Source organism: Liolophura sinensis, chromosome 1 (genome assembly GCF_032854445.1).
Source record: "Liolophura sinensis isolate JHLJ2023 chromosome 1, CUHK_Ljap_v2, whole genome shotgun sequence".
In the NCBI taxonomy this organism is placed as follows: domain Eukaryota; kingdom Metazoa; phylum Mollusca; class Polyplacophora; order Chitonida; family Chitonidae; genus Liolophura; species Liolophura sinensis.
In genome coordinates, this window is record NC_088295.1 from 78,214,109 (window position 1) to 78,231,902 (window position 17,794).

Consider the following 17,794-nt stretch of genomic DNA (forward strand, 5'->3'; position numbering starts at 1 on the left):
GTGGAATAATACGTAACGTTTTCAGCAGAGAGGGTGGTGGGTCATTGTGGTGTGTGAATTTTACACTTACGCCACAATTTCAATCACTAAATTGGTGTGTTCCTTTCTGTTATTTTAGCTGAAATTTAGTTTACAATAATTTACCCATGAATTTACATTGTCAAGCAATATTTTGACCTTGTTATGTTAGAAATAACAATTTTAAAGTGAAATGAAATTTTGATTTAAGCCTAAAATTGCTTTGTGATCCAGGGGACAGGTGATTGACACATACCTGTAGTGTAGGTGGCTCTAAAGCCAGTTCCTCGTATAGACATGTCAGACTGGAACTTGATCCACATTTGGTTGCCTGTAGATGTTAAGGTAGCTGGGACCTCATCACAGAATCTACCCAGAGTGTTTGCAAATTCATCTGGCCCATCTCTGACCTGACAAACAGACAGACAGATGTAATGTATGACAGTAGACTCACCATCAACAAGTATCAGAAGACATTTCTACCAAGCCCACTTTGCAAAACTGAAAGTTATATGAAGAATAGCTTGCAGAAAAACAAAAGCTAAGAAACAGATTCATTGGCACTGAATTGAGGGAATCAAATGAAATCAATGACTTGACTAGTTTAAATAAAATAGCACTGAGTCCTGTTTTAGGTAATATAATTGCTGGATGGCTGGTAATTTCTTTACAGTCTGATTTGTATAACAGCTGTTCCGATTTATTACCTCGACATAGTCGTAGTTACAGGCCCTGTGCCCCTCCAAGTCCAGGTCTGAAAAGGTGAGGGAGATAGAACTTCCAGATGCCACCGTGATTGTCCACACACACTGAGCATTGTGCTGGTAAGGTCCTGGGTAGCCAGGGGAGGTAATAGCACCGCTGGCATTGGTCAGCACACCTCCACACTGAGTGTCCGCTGAAATACATTGAGGCATATTCATTCATGCTCACACATATGCTGATGACCAAATTATTTCTGGGGATAGTACAATGCTGTGAGACCACTATAACACAACCAGGTACATTCAATAGTGCCTGAATGCATTTAAATCTGAAGGATGTATCACTTAACCTAAATCCTCAACAAACTGAATCAGCAAAGAATAACTTTTTATGCATTTTGAAAACAAAATTCATCATCTTTTAGACAGTAAATGTATTGTTCATCTAGGGGCATATCTGAAATTATATAATAAACTGTCCAGATCATGTAACATTCCTGTAATGTACAAAAAATGCACCATGTCTGTGGTTGAATTTGATGAGGATTTAGGGTAGGCAAAAATTCTGTTGTCATCCTGTGGTAAAATATTGCCAATTGTGGGCAATGTGGCTTCTACGCAATAAAGCATTCAGAGAGTACCTACACATCACTGACCATCAGCAAAACAGCATGTGTTGTTAAATAATTGGAAGATTTGTCAAACTGTAAATATTAAAAGTATAGGTTACCCCGGATGCTGGCAAAAGTAATGTGAAAGCCTATATCATTGAGGCTGGCGTCTGTGTGGAATCTCACATAGGCATATGGTCCTGTGGTAGCCAGTGGGGCGGGGGAGAGGGTGCTGCAGTAAGTGCCCAGGGGGTTGGAGGAATCCAGCAGGCCATCACGGAACTGAAAAATGCAACGTAAGGATTACAGCTTGATGTCACATTAACCATATTTTGTCTAAACCATCACACAAAAAAAGATTATTATGCATGTTAGATGACAGGATGTCAGAACTTACATTATCAGGACACAACACTGATTATTTTATTTATTTATTCATTTGATTGGGGTTTTATGCTGTACTGAAGAATATTTCACTTATATGACGATGGCCAGCATTATGGTGGGAGAAAACCAGGCAGAGTGGAGGGAAACCCATTACCATCCAGAGGCTGCTGGCAGACCTTCCCACAAACGGCTGGAGAGGAAGCCAGCATGAGCTGGACTTGAACTCACAGCGACCGCATTGGTGAGAGGCTTCTAGGTCATTGCGCCGCACTGGTGGGCTAACCCAGAGGCCCCCGGCAATGATTAAAACATGGACAAATGAAGATAAATATGTTAACTATACATATCTTATGAAGTTGATGACACCACTATCATAAATGTTGTAAAACTTACAGAAAAAACACATAATACATCTCTGCATTTCATTAAAGGATATACAGGGGATGAAACACATCCTGGTAACAGGGTGATCTGTGGAACATTGTTGACTGTAACATGACATTAAAGTGTATCCTACCTCAAGAAATCATAGCTGCAATTAGAATGAGTCTCAATGTTCAGTTGAGCGAAAGTGAAGAGAATCGTGTTGCCAGGGGGAACAGACACTGTCCAGACACAGTCGCTGTTGTGAGGGTAGCGGCCAGGGTACCCAGGCTCTTAATTTGTCCATGTTCAGCCACGATGTTACCCCCACACACTGTCAAGGAGAACACATATTAGCCAATGTTGCTCTCTTTTTTCAAAAGCAAAGACAACAAAAATATAATTATATATCAGATGAAAGACAATTAAGCAATGTCCAGGAAAATAGTAGGATGTATTTTTTTAGAATGTTTCCAAACAAGATTTAAAATATCAGATTCTTGGTTTTACAGACAAGGTTGTTACTTAAATGCACCTGGGTCTCCTGAAGCCCATGTAAGGGAGAATCCATCTCCTGAAATAGACGCATCTGTACGCAGCCACAAGTAGAGTTGATGGTGGGTGCTGATGATAGTTCCATTGTTAGGAAGGCCACTCCCACAGTATTGGCCAATCTGGTAAGCAGACGCTGTTGGGCCATCGTGAATTTGCAGGAAGTCATAATTACAGCTGAAATGGGCTTCCAGATTGAATCTTGAAAATGTCAAAGTTATTACCTGCCAACAAAACACATGTACTTTATATTGTTAAATGCAAAAACACAAGAATTTTTCACTTATATAATGGTGATTAGTTTCATGGGTGGAGAAAACCTGGAATGCCTGGGGTAAGCCACAGACCTAATGGCAACCTAATGACAAACTTTTTCACAAGTAACACACCAATTTACATGTTGGCTGCTTATTGTCATCAAAGCCCTACAAATCATGAGTGTGGGAATGAAGAAAATTATTCAGACATGTGAAGGCAAAATCATTTGTGAATAAGTGAAAAGCATGAACCCACAAATGGATGCTAGTCTTTCAGCAACATACCCTGACTCTCTACACGTATTTAAGACTAAACACTGCATATGTCAGACTAAACACAGCATAGAGTGGACTAAACACAGCACAGAGTGGATTAAACACAACAAAGAACGGATTAAACACAGCACAGAATGGATTAACCACAGCACAGAGTGGACTAAGCACAGCACAGAGTGGATTAAACACAACAAACAACAGATTAAACACAGCACATAGTGGACTAAACACAGCACACAGTGAATTAAACACAACAAACAACAGATTAAACACAGCACAGAGAGGACTAAACACAGCACAACGTGGACTAAACACAACACAGAGTGGATTAAACACAGCACAGAGTGGACTAAACACAGCACAGACTGGACTAAACACAGCACAGAATGGATTAAACACAGAACAGAGTGGACTAAACACAGCACAGAGTGGACTAAACACAGCACAGACTGGCCTAAACACAGCACAGAATGGATTAAACACAGAACAGAGTGGACTAAACACAGCACAGAGTGGACTAAACACAGCACAGAGTGGATTAAACACAACAAACAACAGATTAAACACAGCACAGAGTGGACTAAACACAGCACAGAGTGGACTAAACACAGCACAGAGTGGATTAAACACAACAAACAACAGATTAAACACAGCACAGAGTGGACTAAACACAGCACAGAGTGGACTAAACACAGCACAGAGTGGATTAAACACAACAAACAACAGATTAAACACAGCACAGAGTGGACTAAACACAGCACAGAGTGGACTAAACACAGCACAGAGTGGACTAAACACAGCACACAGTGAATTAAACACTGAATATGGTGTGCTAAACAAAGCACAGAATGGATTAAACACAACATACAGTGAATTAAACACTGTATAGAGTGGATTAAACACTATAGAGTGCATTACACACTGTATGCAGTGGATAGTCACGAATTAAGTTAGTGTCCTGTGGACCATGAGTTTAGTAAATATTTGCTGTGTGTCATGAGCGAGACATGTGTGATCTGTAAGTTAAGTGAAAGTTGATGTGGACCATGAGTTGAGTAAATATTTGCTGTGTGTCATGAGTGAGACATGTGTGATCTGTAAGTTAAGTAAGACTTTGCTGTGTGTCATAAGTGAGACATGTTTGATCAGTAAATTAAGTGAAAGTTTGCTGTGAGTCATGAGTAAGACGTGTGATTTGTAAGTTAAGTGAGAGTTTGCTGTGGGCCATAAATTAAGCGAGTGTTTGATGTGTGTCATAAGTTAAGTTAGAGTTGGTTTGAGGTCATGAGTTACATTGTAAGTGAGAGTTTGCTGTGTGTAATGATTTAAGTGAGAATTTGCTATGTCTCATGAGTTAAGTGAGTGTCTGCTATGAGCCGTACCTTTCCTCGGGTTGTAGTAATAGACCAGGCACAGCTGAGGTCATGTGGGGTCTGGGTGCCTGTCTGCCGTGGGAAGGTCAGAGAACCGGATTCTCCGGTTAGAGCACCACCACAAGCTGAAGAACAAATCGCATATCAATATTCACCCTCAAATCTACCCTCCCCAACATTCCCATAACCTTTATTTTTACATTCTTTCAAAAAAGTATAACTTCACAGCGTATATAAGTAATTAATGATTAATAAGCTTTAATTAATGTATTAATGGGCTCTGGATTTAAAAATGCCATTGAAGTTGGATCATATAAATTAGCACTATAAAAATTGATCAACCTGACTTGCAAAATGGAAGTGCCTTTAATGTCCACTATTTGCTGGGTGCATCTTGAATGTAGTAAATACACAAGGCATAAATGTCAAACACTGATCAAGACTCAGTATCCCATGAATTACTGAAGCTGATATTAAAAAAACAAAATTGTAAACCAGCTATGTTTACTATCCTGTGATGTTAAATTTCCAAAATGAAGCCTTTATAAGGTCATCTTCACTTACTCTCCTGTCTCTCGTCACATGTAGGGCCACTGTACTCTGAGGTACAGATGCACACGAAGCCGTTGATTCTGTCCTGACAGGTTCCGCCATGATGACATGGAGAGCTCGCACACTCATCAACATTAGTCTCACAGTTATTTCCTGTGTAGCCAGGTGGACAAGAGCAGCGATATGTGTTACCCGTCACCTAAAAGTGCACCATCCAAGGGATATTTTAGGAAACAGTCATGCTCATCTAGAATTTATCAGACATTCAACATCTTAGAAAAGATGATAAATCTGGAAGTATGAAGTATTGTCGATTCTATGTAAAACAACTTCTTTTAATTTACAAAGGAGATGTTTCGGTGTATATGTTAACACAATAATCCTCAAATGCCACTGATTCTAACAGGTTCTGAAGAAGGGCAAGCAGTTGGACATCACTTCCTGTATACAATGTTCATACAAGTACACATAGGGTAAGACCATGCTAAATATACATATAAATGCTTGATCGGCTGTTGTTTAATCTTCTTGTTGTTTCTTCACGGCTGGAAAAAACCGAAGTACCCAGAATAAACCACTGGTACATGGCAAGTCACTGAGAAACTTTACCACATGTGACACAAGCAAATTCTTTAAACGACTGAGACAGCTCAAGGTGTACATGTACGCAGTACTGAACTTCAAGTTAGACCATGACGAATACCTTAAATGGCCCTAGAAGCTCTGTCAACCAAGGGAATCTCAAAACTTTCCTGTCCATGCATGGGGTTGAACTGACACCAATGTGTAACATACTAGACAATTAGCATCTGAACCCTACAGCCATGCCACCTTAATTGGGTATAAGATAGATATTTGTTCTACATCTGTCCCTCATTATATAACATGCTTTGTGACAGCACCTGATTCAGTATAACATGGTCATAATTTTGTCTCCCAAATTTATAAATTAATTTAATTCTTTATTTATTTGATGAAGATGACCCAACTGGCCAAAAGGGGATCTCCTCTGACATACAACACAGTGAATCTCATGTGCTTACTAAACCACACGTAAGTACAACTATTTTACCACATTGCCATTGCATATATATCAGAACATACTGTCAAATGTTTCACCGAGGAAAGACTTTAGATCTTGTATCTTCTTTACTTATGTGTACAGCCCGCCAGGCAGAGCTGTATCCCAAAAACAACAAGAAGAAGAACGTGCTGAGGGTAGATGTTTACTTTATACTTGTAACTTATCTTACCAGGCATGTTCCCCCATGTACACATGGTGAGCCCGCACAAGGCCCGGAAGTGGACTCTGGCTGACACCCGTTGGGGCCCTCTCCACTCCCAGTATAACCTGGTCTGCACTGACACACACGGTTACTGGGACCGATTCCTAATAAACAAAAACATGAGAAACACATACTAGCAGAGGTAAAATATTAAGTGTGAAATAAGGAGGCAATGATCAGTTAAGTGCCATATTTGCTTTTATATGAGCCAAGCTGGACATTAAAGGGTGTTTGGCCCCTAAAATGCCTTCATTTCAACCTCTTTAGGTGTCTTCAGCAAAGATTTGACGGAAATGAGCCAAGTACCAAAATGCACGCACTTGTCTAAATTCAGCTTAAGAATCAGAAAAAACATCAGAAAAATCAGGAAACAGAAGAATCTTATAACAAATGAAAATATATCATATTTGATTTTCACTAAACCGTAAAAATTTTTTAATTTTTGAAAACTGTGGTCACTAAAAAATATAACAGCTAGTAAACAATCTTCCAGCAATACAAGCATGACAGCAGTTTTAAGATACATGGAGGAGAGGGTGTAAGACTTACCTGGATTTTCCCGACAGGTAGCCAATTGGCTGCATCCTCCATTATTCTGAGAACAGACACCCACCCAATTGCAAGTTTCTCCTCCGCCAACATAACCTAGGTGACAGAAATTTAGAGTCATGGATGAAAAATTCAGTCCATGTTTATTTACTGAACGTTACAGGTATGGAAGAAAAAGTTAGTTCACGTTTTATTACAGAAAAAATTGATAGTACAGAAGAAACAGTTCAGGCAAAGCTCACAGTACATGCTTAGTGAATGAATCATTTTATCTTTAACACATGACAGTCCCATAAATTGTGTGTTTTTTCTCTTTGGGTCATACAATGTCAGCACATTTGCTATAGGTGGCAATTTGGTATCACAAAACTAATTACATGCTTCAAAAATAAAGTACAGTGGTCGTTTTTTCCAAGATGTAGGTGAAATAATTCTTAACATGAACAAGTAAAACATCATACTAAGCCATTTAACTTATTTATTTACTTCACTGGTGATTAAATATCATTTCACACTTCTATGTTTGCTGTCAAGTTTGTGCCTGGATGAGCGAAAGTGGACTGGCTAGAGTAAATTACTGTCATTCGCCGGGAAACTCTGGCTTAAGTGTTTAGGAAGGAGTATAAGGAGCTGGAATCTAATGTGACATCTGAACTGGTGAGGCCCCAGTAAGTTAATCAGTCAGCAATTAGTTTCATTCATTTTACATTCATATACTGCACTCACATACATTCACAGAAAGCAAACAGATTATATTTGTCCCACGCACCTGGGGGGCAGGGGCCACAAGTCCGTGACCCTCGAATGTTGACACAGTCCACCCGTGGGGCCAAGGAGCAACCACCATTATTTATCAGACACTCATTAATATCCACACAGGTGAAGCCATTTCCAGAGTAACCTGAAAACATGATTATTTCCATGCAAATTAATTCCATCAAATATATTTCTTGTAATCACCTGTTTAGGATCGTTTGTTTAAAGGATAAACTTTAAAGAGGTCTTTAACAAACTTAAAAATGTGCAAGCCGTCTCCCAAACACTCTAAACCATTCATTGTCATCAAAGCATGTGAATATATATGCTGCATGTGTTGGTGAATAATTATTGAATTGAATTGAACTGAACAGAAAGCCTCACAAACAAAGAGGGTGGGGTAATCTACAAAATCCCTGCCCAAGACCGGGGTTGAACCGCCACCTACTGTGCCAGTGTTTGGGAATCATATGCCAATGAGCCCAATGCCAGTTGTATTTCCTAAGTGAGTATGGACAATACTCCACTGATTAAGCCCCGTTGTGAGATATCTGATGACTGTGGATCATATTAAACTCAACTGAAACTAAAACTGTTACCTGCCGGGCAAGCCCCACAGTAAAATGAACCAGGTATGTCGATGCAGGGCACAGGTGGGTCAACGGAGCAGCGTGGAACTGGTCCACTACACTCATCCACGTTTTCCACACAGGCAGGGTTTGAAGGTGTGTTCCTCCAACCTTCCTCACAAATACAGGTGTATTTTGGCTGTCAAATCATAACACATACTGTACATATAAAACACAAACCAATAGATACATTTATTTATTTATCCTAAAGAATGTTTTATTTGAACAGTGAAAGATAGCTTTATTTATCAAGGAAACTGAGCAGTGACCAGTTTCAACCAATATCCTTCACCTAGTACTTCACAAACCTCTAGAGTGACTGGAATGAACCACCAAATTCGGCAAATTTTGTCCACCATCACAAGAGTGGCACAAGAAAGCATTGCCAACTGTTTATTGCCACCACAGGGCTTGAAACTGACACTGGTCTGCTGATCTGAAGTCTGTGGAATTTCGGTTTAACCTATTTTTTTGCCTACTGGCCAGTAAAACTGCACAAGTATTGATCCAAATGACCAGTAATTTATCAACTTTTGATTATGAAGTTACTGGTGGCCATATATACAATTATAAACAGTCGTCAAAAGAATATGGCTTGTACTATACATGCAGATGATATATTCTATAGTTAATAAAAATTGTAGGATAATTTGATCATGTTTTCCTTAATTCAACTGAAGGACCAGATAAGTCAAGGAAGGCAACCTGTGAATGGTTGTGGCTTTTCCCCGGGCTCTGCTCCGTTTCCTCGCACAATATGCTGAATGCTGGTTTCAGTGGTTTAAGGGATATATTCTTGAGTACATCATAAAACTCCAATCAAATACTTCAATCCTCAACAGCATACATGTTTTCCTAAGCAAATGTGGGCTAAAATAAAACTAGGCAGGAACAAACATTGTCTCGTGTATGACTGAGCTGTTTTTAGTCTTACCTGGCCTGGCTGTACTCTTGGTTGATTCACACATGTTCCATGTCCACACAGCGCCTCATTGGATGCTCCGGTACAGTCGTCATGTCGTTCTGTACACTGGTAGCCATGCCAGTTTGGTGCACATGTACACCTACAATCACACATTCACATCAGTAGATACAACATGCTGATGTGTCAGAAAATATAAGATTTGAAATAGCCGTGTTAGTATGCGCAGGTGTACGTAGGCCTATGGTGGTGCTGTGCTAGCACATACTGCTGTAAAATGTAATGTAAATACGTAAAACTGTTTCTTTCAAGGTGTTATAACATATTTGAATGTGCTATTGGGCATTCAATGGATTTGGGCTTTTACACTAATATTTTCCAATTTCAAATATGAACACCAAAGACACTGATTTGCCTTTATCTATCAAAACATAAACGTTCAATGTCTGGATTGTGCTACATGATGGATTACTATACTGGTTTTGACATATATTATTTTTAAGTGGATGACCAGGGACTACGATGTACACCAATCATTAGGATAGGTTTGAGTTGATGTAGAAACTGCAATGTAGCAATTTTAATTTTTCATCTTGTAGCGAAAAGGATCAGTGCTAGAGTGCGTCTATTTTGCATTACACGGGTAACTAAATTATTAATAGTTGACGAACATCTTGCAAAACTTGTTTACAACGTTACAAGTCGCGGCTTCAAGTAGTTAGATCGATATCTTTGATTTAACATCAAATATTTTCTTAGATTAATGCTCCCTCCAGACATACGTGTAACTTCCAGGAGTGTTGTTACAGGTAGCTCCATTCTGACAGCCTAGGCCTGTCCCTTGGTACTCATTGCACTCATTCACATCTTCATCACAGCGCACACCCTGCAAACCCAACAAACAGGATGTAATATTTCATGTGTAACACTACTGCTAACCTCTACGAAGATTAAATCTTCACTTACATGTCAGCTTTGTAAGTGGAAGTTTTTATGCAAATTTTCAAAAATTCATCTGGATGTTTACATGAATGAACGTTCTTCCACCTCTGTACTGAGCTAAACAATGAGAGAAATGGGTAATTAATTAAGAGACTAAGTTCATATCTGCCACAGAAATGGTAGCATGTAGTTATATCTATATATGTTGTAAGTCTGGGGAAAGGGTGGGGGGGAGAGGTCCCTACCGTCCATTGTCTCGGACACCGACAGTGAAAAGTGTTGAACCCATCCATACAGGTTCCACCATGAAGGCATGGGTTGGTCAAGCACTCATTTGTATTCAGGCTCTGTAACAAATACATGTGAAGTCTGTACTACAATCTTTCGGTTGTGGCATTAGCAAATATTTGCATTTCAGACCATCAACAATGAAAACAAAAACCTCCAAATTCCGAAAAAAAAAAGAGGCAGACATAAATACGAATCTTACCTGCTGTAGGTCACGTACTGTGTTTTGTAGTGTCTGGAACTGAAAAAAAAAATACACAAATAAATAAAAAGTCAGATACTAACATTCAACAGCATGTTTATGCAGCTTCTATGAAGACATGTTTTTAGAAAAACAATAGCTTTTACTACAAAAATACAGAACATAAATTACCAGTGAAAAAGAAGTAGATGAATAGTATTCTTTCTCTTATACAGAAAATAAATAACTTTACAAAGTGATAATAATCCATTGAAAATCAACAGGAATTCAGATTTGTTGAAAACAGAACATTTACTTTCCATCCTAAATAAGTGTTTAACCCATGTAGCTTTTCAATGATTTTGTTAATTACAGATTACGCTTTTGAAACAAAAGAATTGGAAAAAGTGTCAAAGTGATAGTAACATTTCATATGCGGACATAGGCTTCACACGAACCCATTAAAACATGCACATACATGGGTACATCATAATATCACTGTCAGTTAACATAAAAAAAATTTTCACATATTGGACAGGAAAACATTCTGTACATATATATGCCGTACATACCGTGACTGTAAACATAAACTTGCATTACACCAAGTACACCACAATACTGTGTGTTACACAGGGTGTATAACTCCACATGTGGGTTGTTCCACAAGTACACCACCATGCAGGTGTTACACAGGGTGTATAACTCCACATGTGGGTTGTTCCACAAGTACACCACCATGCAGGTGTTACACAGGGTGTATAACTCCACATGTGGGTTGTTCCCCATATACACCACCATGCTGGTGTTACACAGGGTGCATAACTCCACATGTGGGTTGTTCCCCATATACACCACTATGCCGGTGCTACACAGGGTGTATAACTCCACATGTGGGTTGTTCCCCATATTCACCACCATGCCGGTGTTACAAAGGGTGTATAACTCCACATGTGGGTGTTCCCCATATACACCACCATGCCGGTGCTACACAGGGTGTATAACTCCACATGTGGGTTGTTCCCCATATACACCACCATGCCCGTGTTACACAGGGTGCATAACTCCACATGTGGGTTGTTCCACAAGTACACCACCATGCCGGTATTACAAAGGGTGTATAACTCCACATGTGGGTTGTTCCCCATATACACCACCATGCTGGTGTTACACAGGATGCATAACTCCAAATGTGGGTTGTTCCCCATATACACCACCACGCTGGTGTTACACAGGGTGTATAACTTCACACGTGGTGTGGCCACATGGAGGTTGGTTACTTTGAGTCATGAGACAAAAAAGCAGACTTTTGTCCAGACACAACAATGAATGAATTAAATCACACAGCCACATGGAGGTTGGTTACTTTGAGTCATGAGACAAAAAAGCAGACCTTTGTCCAGACACAACAATGAATGAATTAAATCACACAGCCACATGGAGGTTGGTTACTTTGAGTCATGAGACAAAAAAGCAGACTTTTGTCCAGACACAACAATGAATGAATTAAATCACACAGCCACATGGAGGTTGGTTACTTTGAGTCATGAGACAAAAAAGCAGACCTTTGTCCAGACACAACAATGAATGAATTAAATCACACAGCCACATGGAGGTTGGTTACTTTGAGTCATGAAACAAAAAAGCAGACTTTTGTCCAGACACAACAATGAATGAATTAAATCATACAACCACATGGAGGTTGGTTACTTTCAGTCATGAGACAAAAAAGCAGACTATTGTCCAGACGCAACATATGTGACAATTAAATGATACAACCACAGTGAGATTTGATTTGTGCGTGCGCTGAGATTGGGCACTTTGGTTCATGCAACCACAGTAAGTATGGGCATTTGAATCATGCGTGCACTAAGATTGAGCACTTTGGTTCATGCAACCACAGTAAGTATGGGCATTTGAATCGTGTGTGCACTAAGACTGAGCACTTTGGTTCATGCAACCACAGTAAGTATGGGCATTTGATTCATGCAATCACAGTGTTATTGGGCACTTTGGTTCATGCGGCCACAGTGAGACAGGACACTCTGTTACCCTTCTGTTCATACGTCGCAGTTGTCTTCTACGGACAGGGGCTGAGGCTCCATTAGTTGGCAAACGTGTTTCTAAAGCTGTGAGCTACAGTAATTACAAAAGAAGAGATAGGTACGGTACTGTCTCTTTATGAATTCTGCACGATAACTAACAGTGATAAAGTGGACTGGAAACTTGGGTTCATGTGACCAGTGAGACAGGGCATGTTGTTGCCCTCTTGTTGACCCGGTCATAGTATCATCCATCTGTAATACAAGAGCTAAATCCCTGTAGGCAGTCGACCACAGGACAAGACATATAAAGATACTGCAGTACAATGATGTCCAATATTAGATGCTTCATTTCTGGTCTAGTAAGTGTTTAACCAGCTGCTGTCTTGTGTAATCATCAAAATGTCTGAAGGCTCAGTACCTCTTTTGATACATTTTATAATATTTTTTCTTTAATTTGTCCTTTTTTAAATTTTCACTTATGAAGCTATCATTTGGCAACACACTGTTGAATATCAGACAAGAAGATGAGCTATGGTATTGACGGTACGTGGCGTCAAGTTGCCAATCATTAAAAAAGGAATGAGGTCCATGTCATTTTGATAATTCAAAACACAAATCAGCAGAACCAGAAGCTGTTCTGTATTATCTCCATTACACAATTCTTCCACGGCTTCCTGCATCCTGAAATATAAAGAAACCCAGGTGCAAATTAGTTTTGTCCAGTTCTGTTTTAACTTACCCTTGATTCAATGTCATTGCCAGCATTGCGTTCTAGGGAGTAAATCTACAACACATAACAAACATGCACTGTCCATGCCAAGAACTTTGATACAATGTCACTGGTAACCGAGAATTTAGGAAACCAAAGCCTTATGACATTAAAAACTTAATGAAATTGCTACTGTTTTCTTTTAATCTGGCTATGTGCTAGTTACTGTAATTATATCTGCAATGGTGTGTTAAGTGATCAAAATAAGGAGCACTGGGACCATAAAACACACATAGTGTGTGTCTACAAGGGATACTGGGACCATAAAACACACAGTGTGTGTCTACAAGGGATACTGGGACCATAAAACGCACACAGTGTGTGTATACAAGGAGCACTGGGACCATACAACACACACAGTGTGTGTCTACAAGGAGCACTGGGACCATAAAACACACACACTGTGTGTCTACAAGGAGTACTGGGACCATAAAACACACAGTGTGTGTCTACAAGGAGCACTGGGACCATAAAACACACACAGTGTGTGTCTACAAGGGGTACTCGGACCATAAAACACACACAGTGTGTGTCTACAAGGGATACTGGGACCATAAAACACACACAGTGTGTGTCTACAAGGGATACTGGGGCCATAAAACACACACAGTGTGTGTCTACAAGGGATACTGGGACCATAAAACACAAACAGTGTGTGTCCACCACAGAAAGTTTTTGTAATAACACATAAAGAATATGTTGACAAGATGCAGCCTTTGTGATAACACACAAAGGGAATGTGGAGAAATATTCTTGAGTACGGTGTAAAAAATAAATAAATCACATAAATAAATAAATAAATGTGGACATGACACAGCCTTTGTGATAACACACAAAGTCGATGTTGACAAGACACAGCCTTTGTGATAATACACAAAGTCAATGTTGACAAGACACTCTGTGATAACACAAAGTGGGTGTTGACAAGACACACTCTTTGATTTGTTTATTTATTTGATTGGTGTTTTATGCCATGACACACTCTTTGTGATAACACACAAAGTGGATGTTGACAACACACAGCCTTTGTGATAACACACAAAGTGGATGTTGACAACACACAGCTTTTGTAATAACACACAAAGTGGATGCTGACAACACACAACCTTTCTGACAACACACAAAGTGGATGTTGACAGCACACAGCCTTTGTGATAACACACAAAGTGGATGTTGACAACACACAGTCTTTGTGATAACACACAAAGTGGATGTTGACAACACACAGCCTTTGTGATAACACACAAAGTGGATGTTGACAACACACAGCCTTTGTGATAATACACAAAGTGGATGTTGACAACACACAGCCTTTGTAATAACACACAAAGTGAAAATCGACAGGACACAATTTGTGCAAGGGGGCATTTTGGTACATGTAGGTCACAAATGCAGCTATAAAATAATTTGGATATGGCCTAGGCAGAAAAAATATTTAATTTGCGATAATACTTCACTGTCTTACATCAAAAAGGAACAATTTGTTCAAACTAAGCCAAAACAAACAGAAAACAAACTATTATAGTTAGAGTTCTATACATGATCTTCATTTCTTTACTGCATCAGTACGTTAAATTAGCCAACTGCAGTACAATGTAATCATGATGGAAAGCTGGAGCTTCTTACCCGTGAATCCAGGGTGTTCACTTGATTGGTCAGGAAGTTCAGACGATTGGCCACTTGACCAGTGGGCTGGAGATTGTTCAGACTTGACTGAAGTTGACTGATCCGAGAGTTCACATCTGTTGGAACCTAAACACAGAACAACTCGACTCTTATACGCGCAAACAATAAACAGCAACCTAATTCAACTTGTAGATTTTACTGAACACACTTGATTAGGGGGTGCTGCACATAATATTATGAAAGTTTTCTTTGTGACAATGATTCATCAAGTATTTTTAATATAAATCGTTAAAATTTTCCAACGTATAATGTTGTATGGAAACTGTTTATCATTTAGCTCTTTGTTTTTAGAAAGTTGCAAATGTCATTGGCGGTGCCTGCCATTTAAATTTTACAAGAATGTAACAGACTTTGTGACGTTGTTGACGGTCAGTTTAATGATCCAGGGCCACATTAATACAACAATGATCCAAAATTTATTGAGAGCAAGTCATTTCGTTTTGAGCAAATTATTGACACGTTTTGTTTTATATCCACCTATATTGGTGATTTGACTGCAGTGTTAGGTCGGAAAGTTTATCAGTTACCTGGCACTTGAAGCTAACCATATATTATATAAGTAAAACAGTTCTTGAAAATGGTTTAACATCAAAAAAATAATTAACACATAAAAACGGCAGCAAATTGGTGAATAAAGCTCTGACATCACATCAACAAAAAAATACAGCTTTTGTTATCATTTCACAAAGGCGAGCACCAAAATTAAAGTTCGCGCACTGTTGGGGAAAATCATGAAAACTTCTGGAGTTAAGGTCATACCATTAACACTGTATCAGTTTGTAGCTTAATTACAAAGTAGCAAAAATTATAGGTACAGTATGCTTTAATTTTCTATTATATTTCACCAGGGAATAAGTGGAAGAGTTAAGAGATATTTAAGAGAAAAGTATAAATTTCATCCTCACATTTCTCTCCAAAGCATTCATCCTGGTGGTAAGGTCATTAAATTTGGTGGCCACCTGTCCTGTGGGGGACAGGTTGTCTAGACGGGATTCAACGTTGCGCAGACGTGACTGTAAATCTGAAGGAACCTGCAATAACATCAAGTACGAATATAGTGATATCTACACGCAGATGCATCTTAACTGAAGGCAGAGATTCTTACAATTTCACTCTTACTATCGTTTATGGGTAATTCCTCAATCTTTTCACACATGGAAGAGTAAATTTAAGTATACCAGTGATTTATGCATGAATTTAAGTTTAGAGATAAAACTACATGAACGCCAATTTCAGGGTTTCACAAGAAGTATAATTTTATCAGTCCACACAGGATAATGCTCAGAATGCAATTAAAGAATCATCTAGAAAACATGCAAAAAAGACTGGAGAATTACAGTAGTAAAACTTTTTAAAAAACTGTATATGAAAGAAATAAACTATGAATTATGTGTTTTCAAGACCAAATTGCTAAGTAGCTTTTATGTAAAAGCCTTTAAATATGTGACAAAGAATACATCTGTAGAAAGGAAAGTAGAATGTAACAGTGCCAGAACTGAGACTTCCAGAAATCCATGGAAGGACAATACAATACACCAGAGTTTGACAGGTTCTAAGAGACACAATTACAAGAGAGAGTAGACAGAAAATGGTCATGTTTCAGGTTTCTGGTACAGCTAGTATGCTCCGGTCTCTGCTTCCACATTATTTCATCAATGCTGTCTATAAGAATATTGTTTGATGCTAAACATCATGCACATTTGGTTCAAGTGTCCCTAACTACAGGCTTCTGGTATGATCAGTTCTCAACATACACGATTAAGTTAGCCTGTTTTACGCTGTATCCAAGAGTATGGCTTCATGTATAAAGAGAATGTACACATCTGGTTCAAATGTGAAATACAGGCTTCTGGTATGCTCATGTCTCAGCATACACATATTACACGTATTTCATAAATACTGTATGCAAGAGTATTATTGTATGTGATGAAACAATAAGCAGATTTGGTTGTAAAGATACACCTGCTCAGCATACACAGGTTTGCGTATTGTTATAAATACTGTGAGAAAGAGTATTCATTCTCATGTACAAATAACAACATCTGGTTCAAGTGTTAAATCATGTTTGCGGGGCCTCCGTGGCTCATTGGGTTAGCGCACTAGCGCGGCGTAATGACCTAGGAGTGTCTCACCAATGCAGTTGCTGTGAGTTCAAGTCCAGCTCATGCTAGGTTTCTCTCCGGCCGTATGTAGGAAGGTCTGTCAGCAACCTGCGGATGGTCGTGGGTTTAAACCGGGCTGTTTCCACACATCATAATACTGGTTGCCCTCGTATAAGTGAAATATTCTTGAGTATGGAGTAAAACACCAATCAAATAACTAAATGAATCATGATTGATGGGAAAAATAATCACACTTAGGTCATCATTTTCATATTATCAAAATATTACCATCTATCAATTATTAAACATGCAGTAGGTTTACATCCTTTACTTACATTAGGGTTTGACTGCAACTGCCGGATTGCATCTGTATTGCTTTGAACCTGTGAAAGAAATAAAGAAAATAACATGAAATTGAACAAAGACAGCATGGCTTAAATCATGCCTTTTAACTGATGCATGAGATTTACTTTAAAAAAAAAAATAATAATAATAATAAAAAAACAACTTAAATACAAACTGCTGAAGATTTTGCTATTGCATTTACAA

General features: G+C 38.9%; 2 protein-coding genes across 2 annotated transcripts in view; both read right to left on the bottom strand.

The window, feature by feature from the left end:
• The window catches only part of LOC135461552 (cubilin-like), a 52,440-nt gene extending 51,585 nt beyond the window's left edge, over positions 1-855 (bottom strand). Inside the window, exons 1-2 of the mRNA XM_064738702.1 lie at positions 726-855; positions 275-428 (exon numbers count right to left, since the gene is read on the bottom strand). Of these exons, the coding sequence (XP_064594772.1) occupies positions 275-341 (67 nt within the window). The 5' untranslated portion in view covers positions 342-428; positions 726-855. The remainder of the gene's footprint in view (positions 1-274; positions 429-725) is intronic.
• LOC135464356 (cubilin-like) lies at positions 409-17,589 on the bottom strand. The gene is given in 21 exon segments (XM_064741785.1): positions 409-428; positions 746-916; positions 1,453-1,615; positions 2,132-2,135; positions 2,238-2,379; positions 2,382-2,417; positions 2,619-2,859; positions 4,551-4,666; positions 5,106-5,292; positions 6,347-6,483; positions 6,929-7,024; positions 7,698-7,829; positions 8,284-8,452; positions 9,248-9,377; positions 10,018-10,121; positions 10,423-10,524; positions 10,668-10,706; positions 13,428-13,472; positions 15,084-15,209; positions 16,049-16,174; positions 17,581-17,589. Coding segments are annotated over 20 exon segments (2,181 nt in total). The 5' UTR covers positions 16,070-16,174; positions 17,581-17,589.
• Between the last annotated feature and the right edge of the window lie 205 nt (positions 17,590-17,794).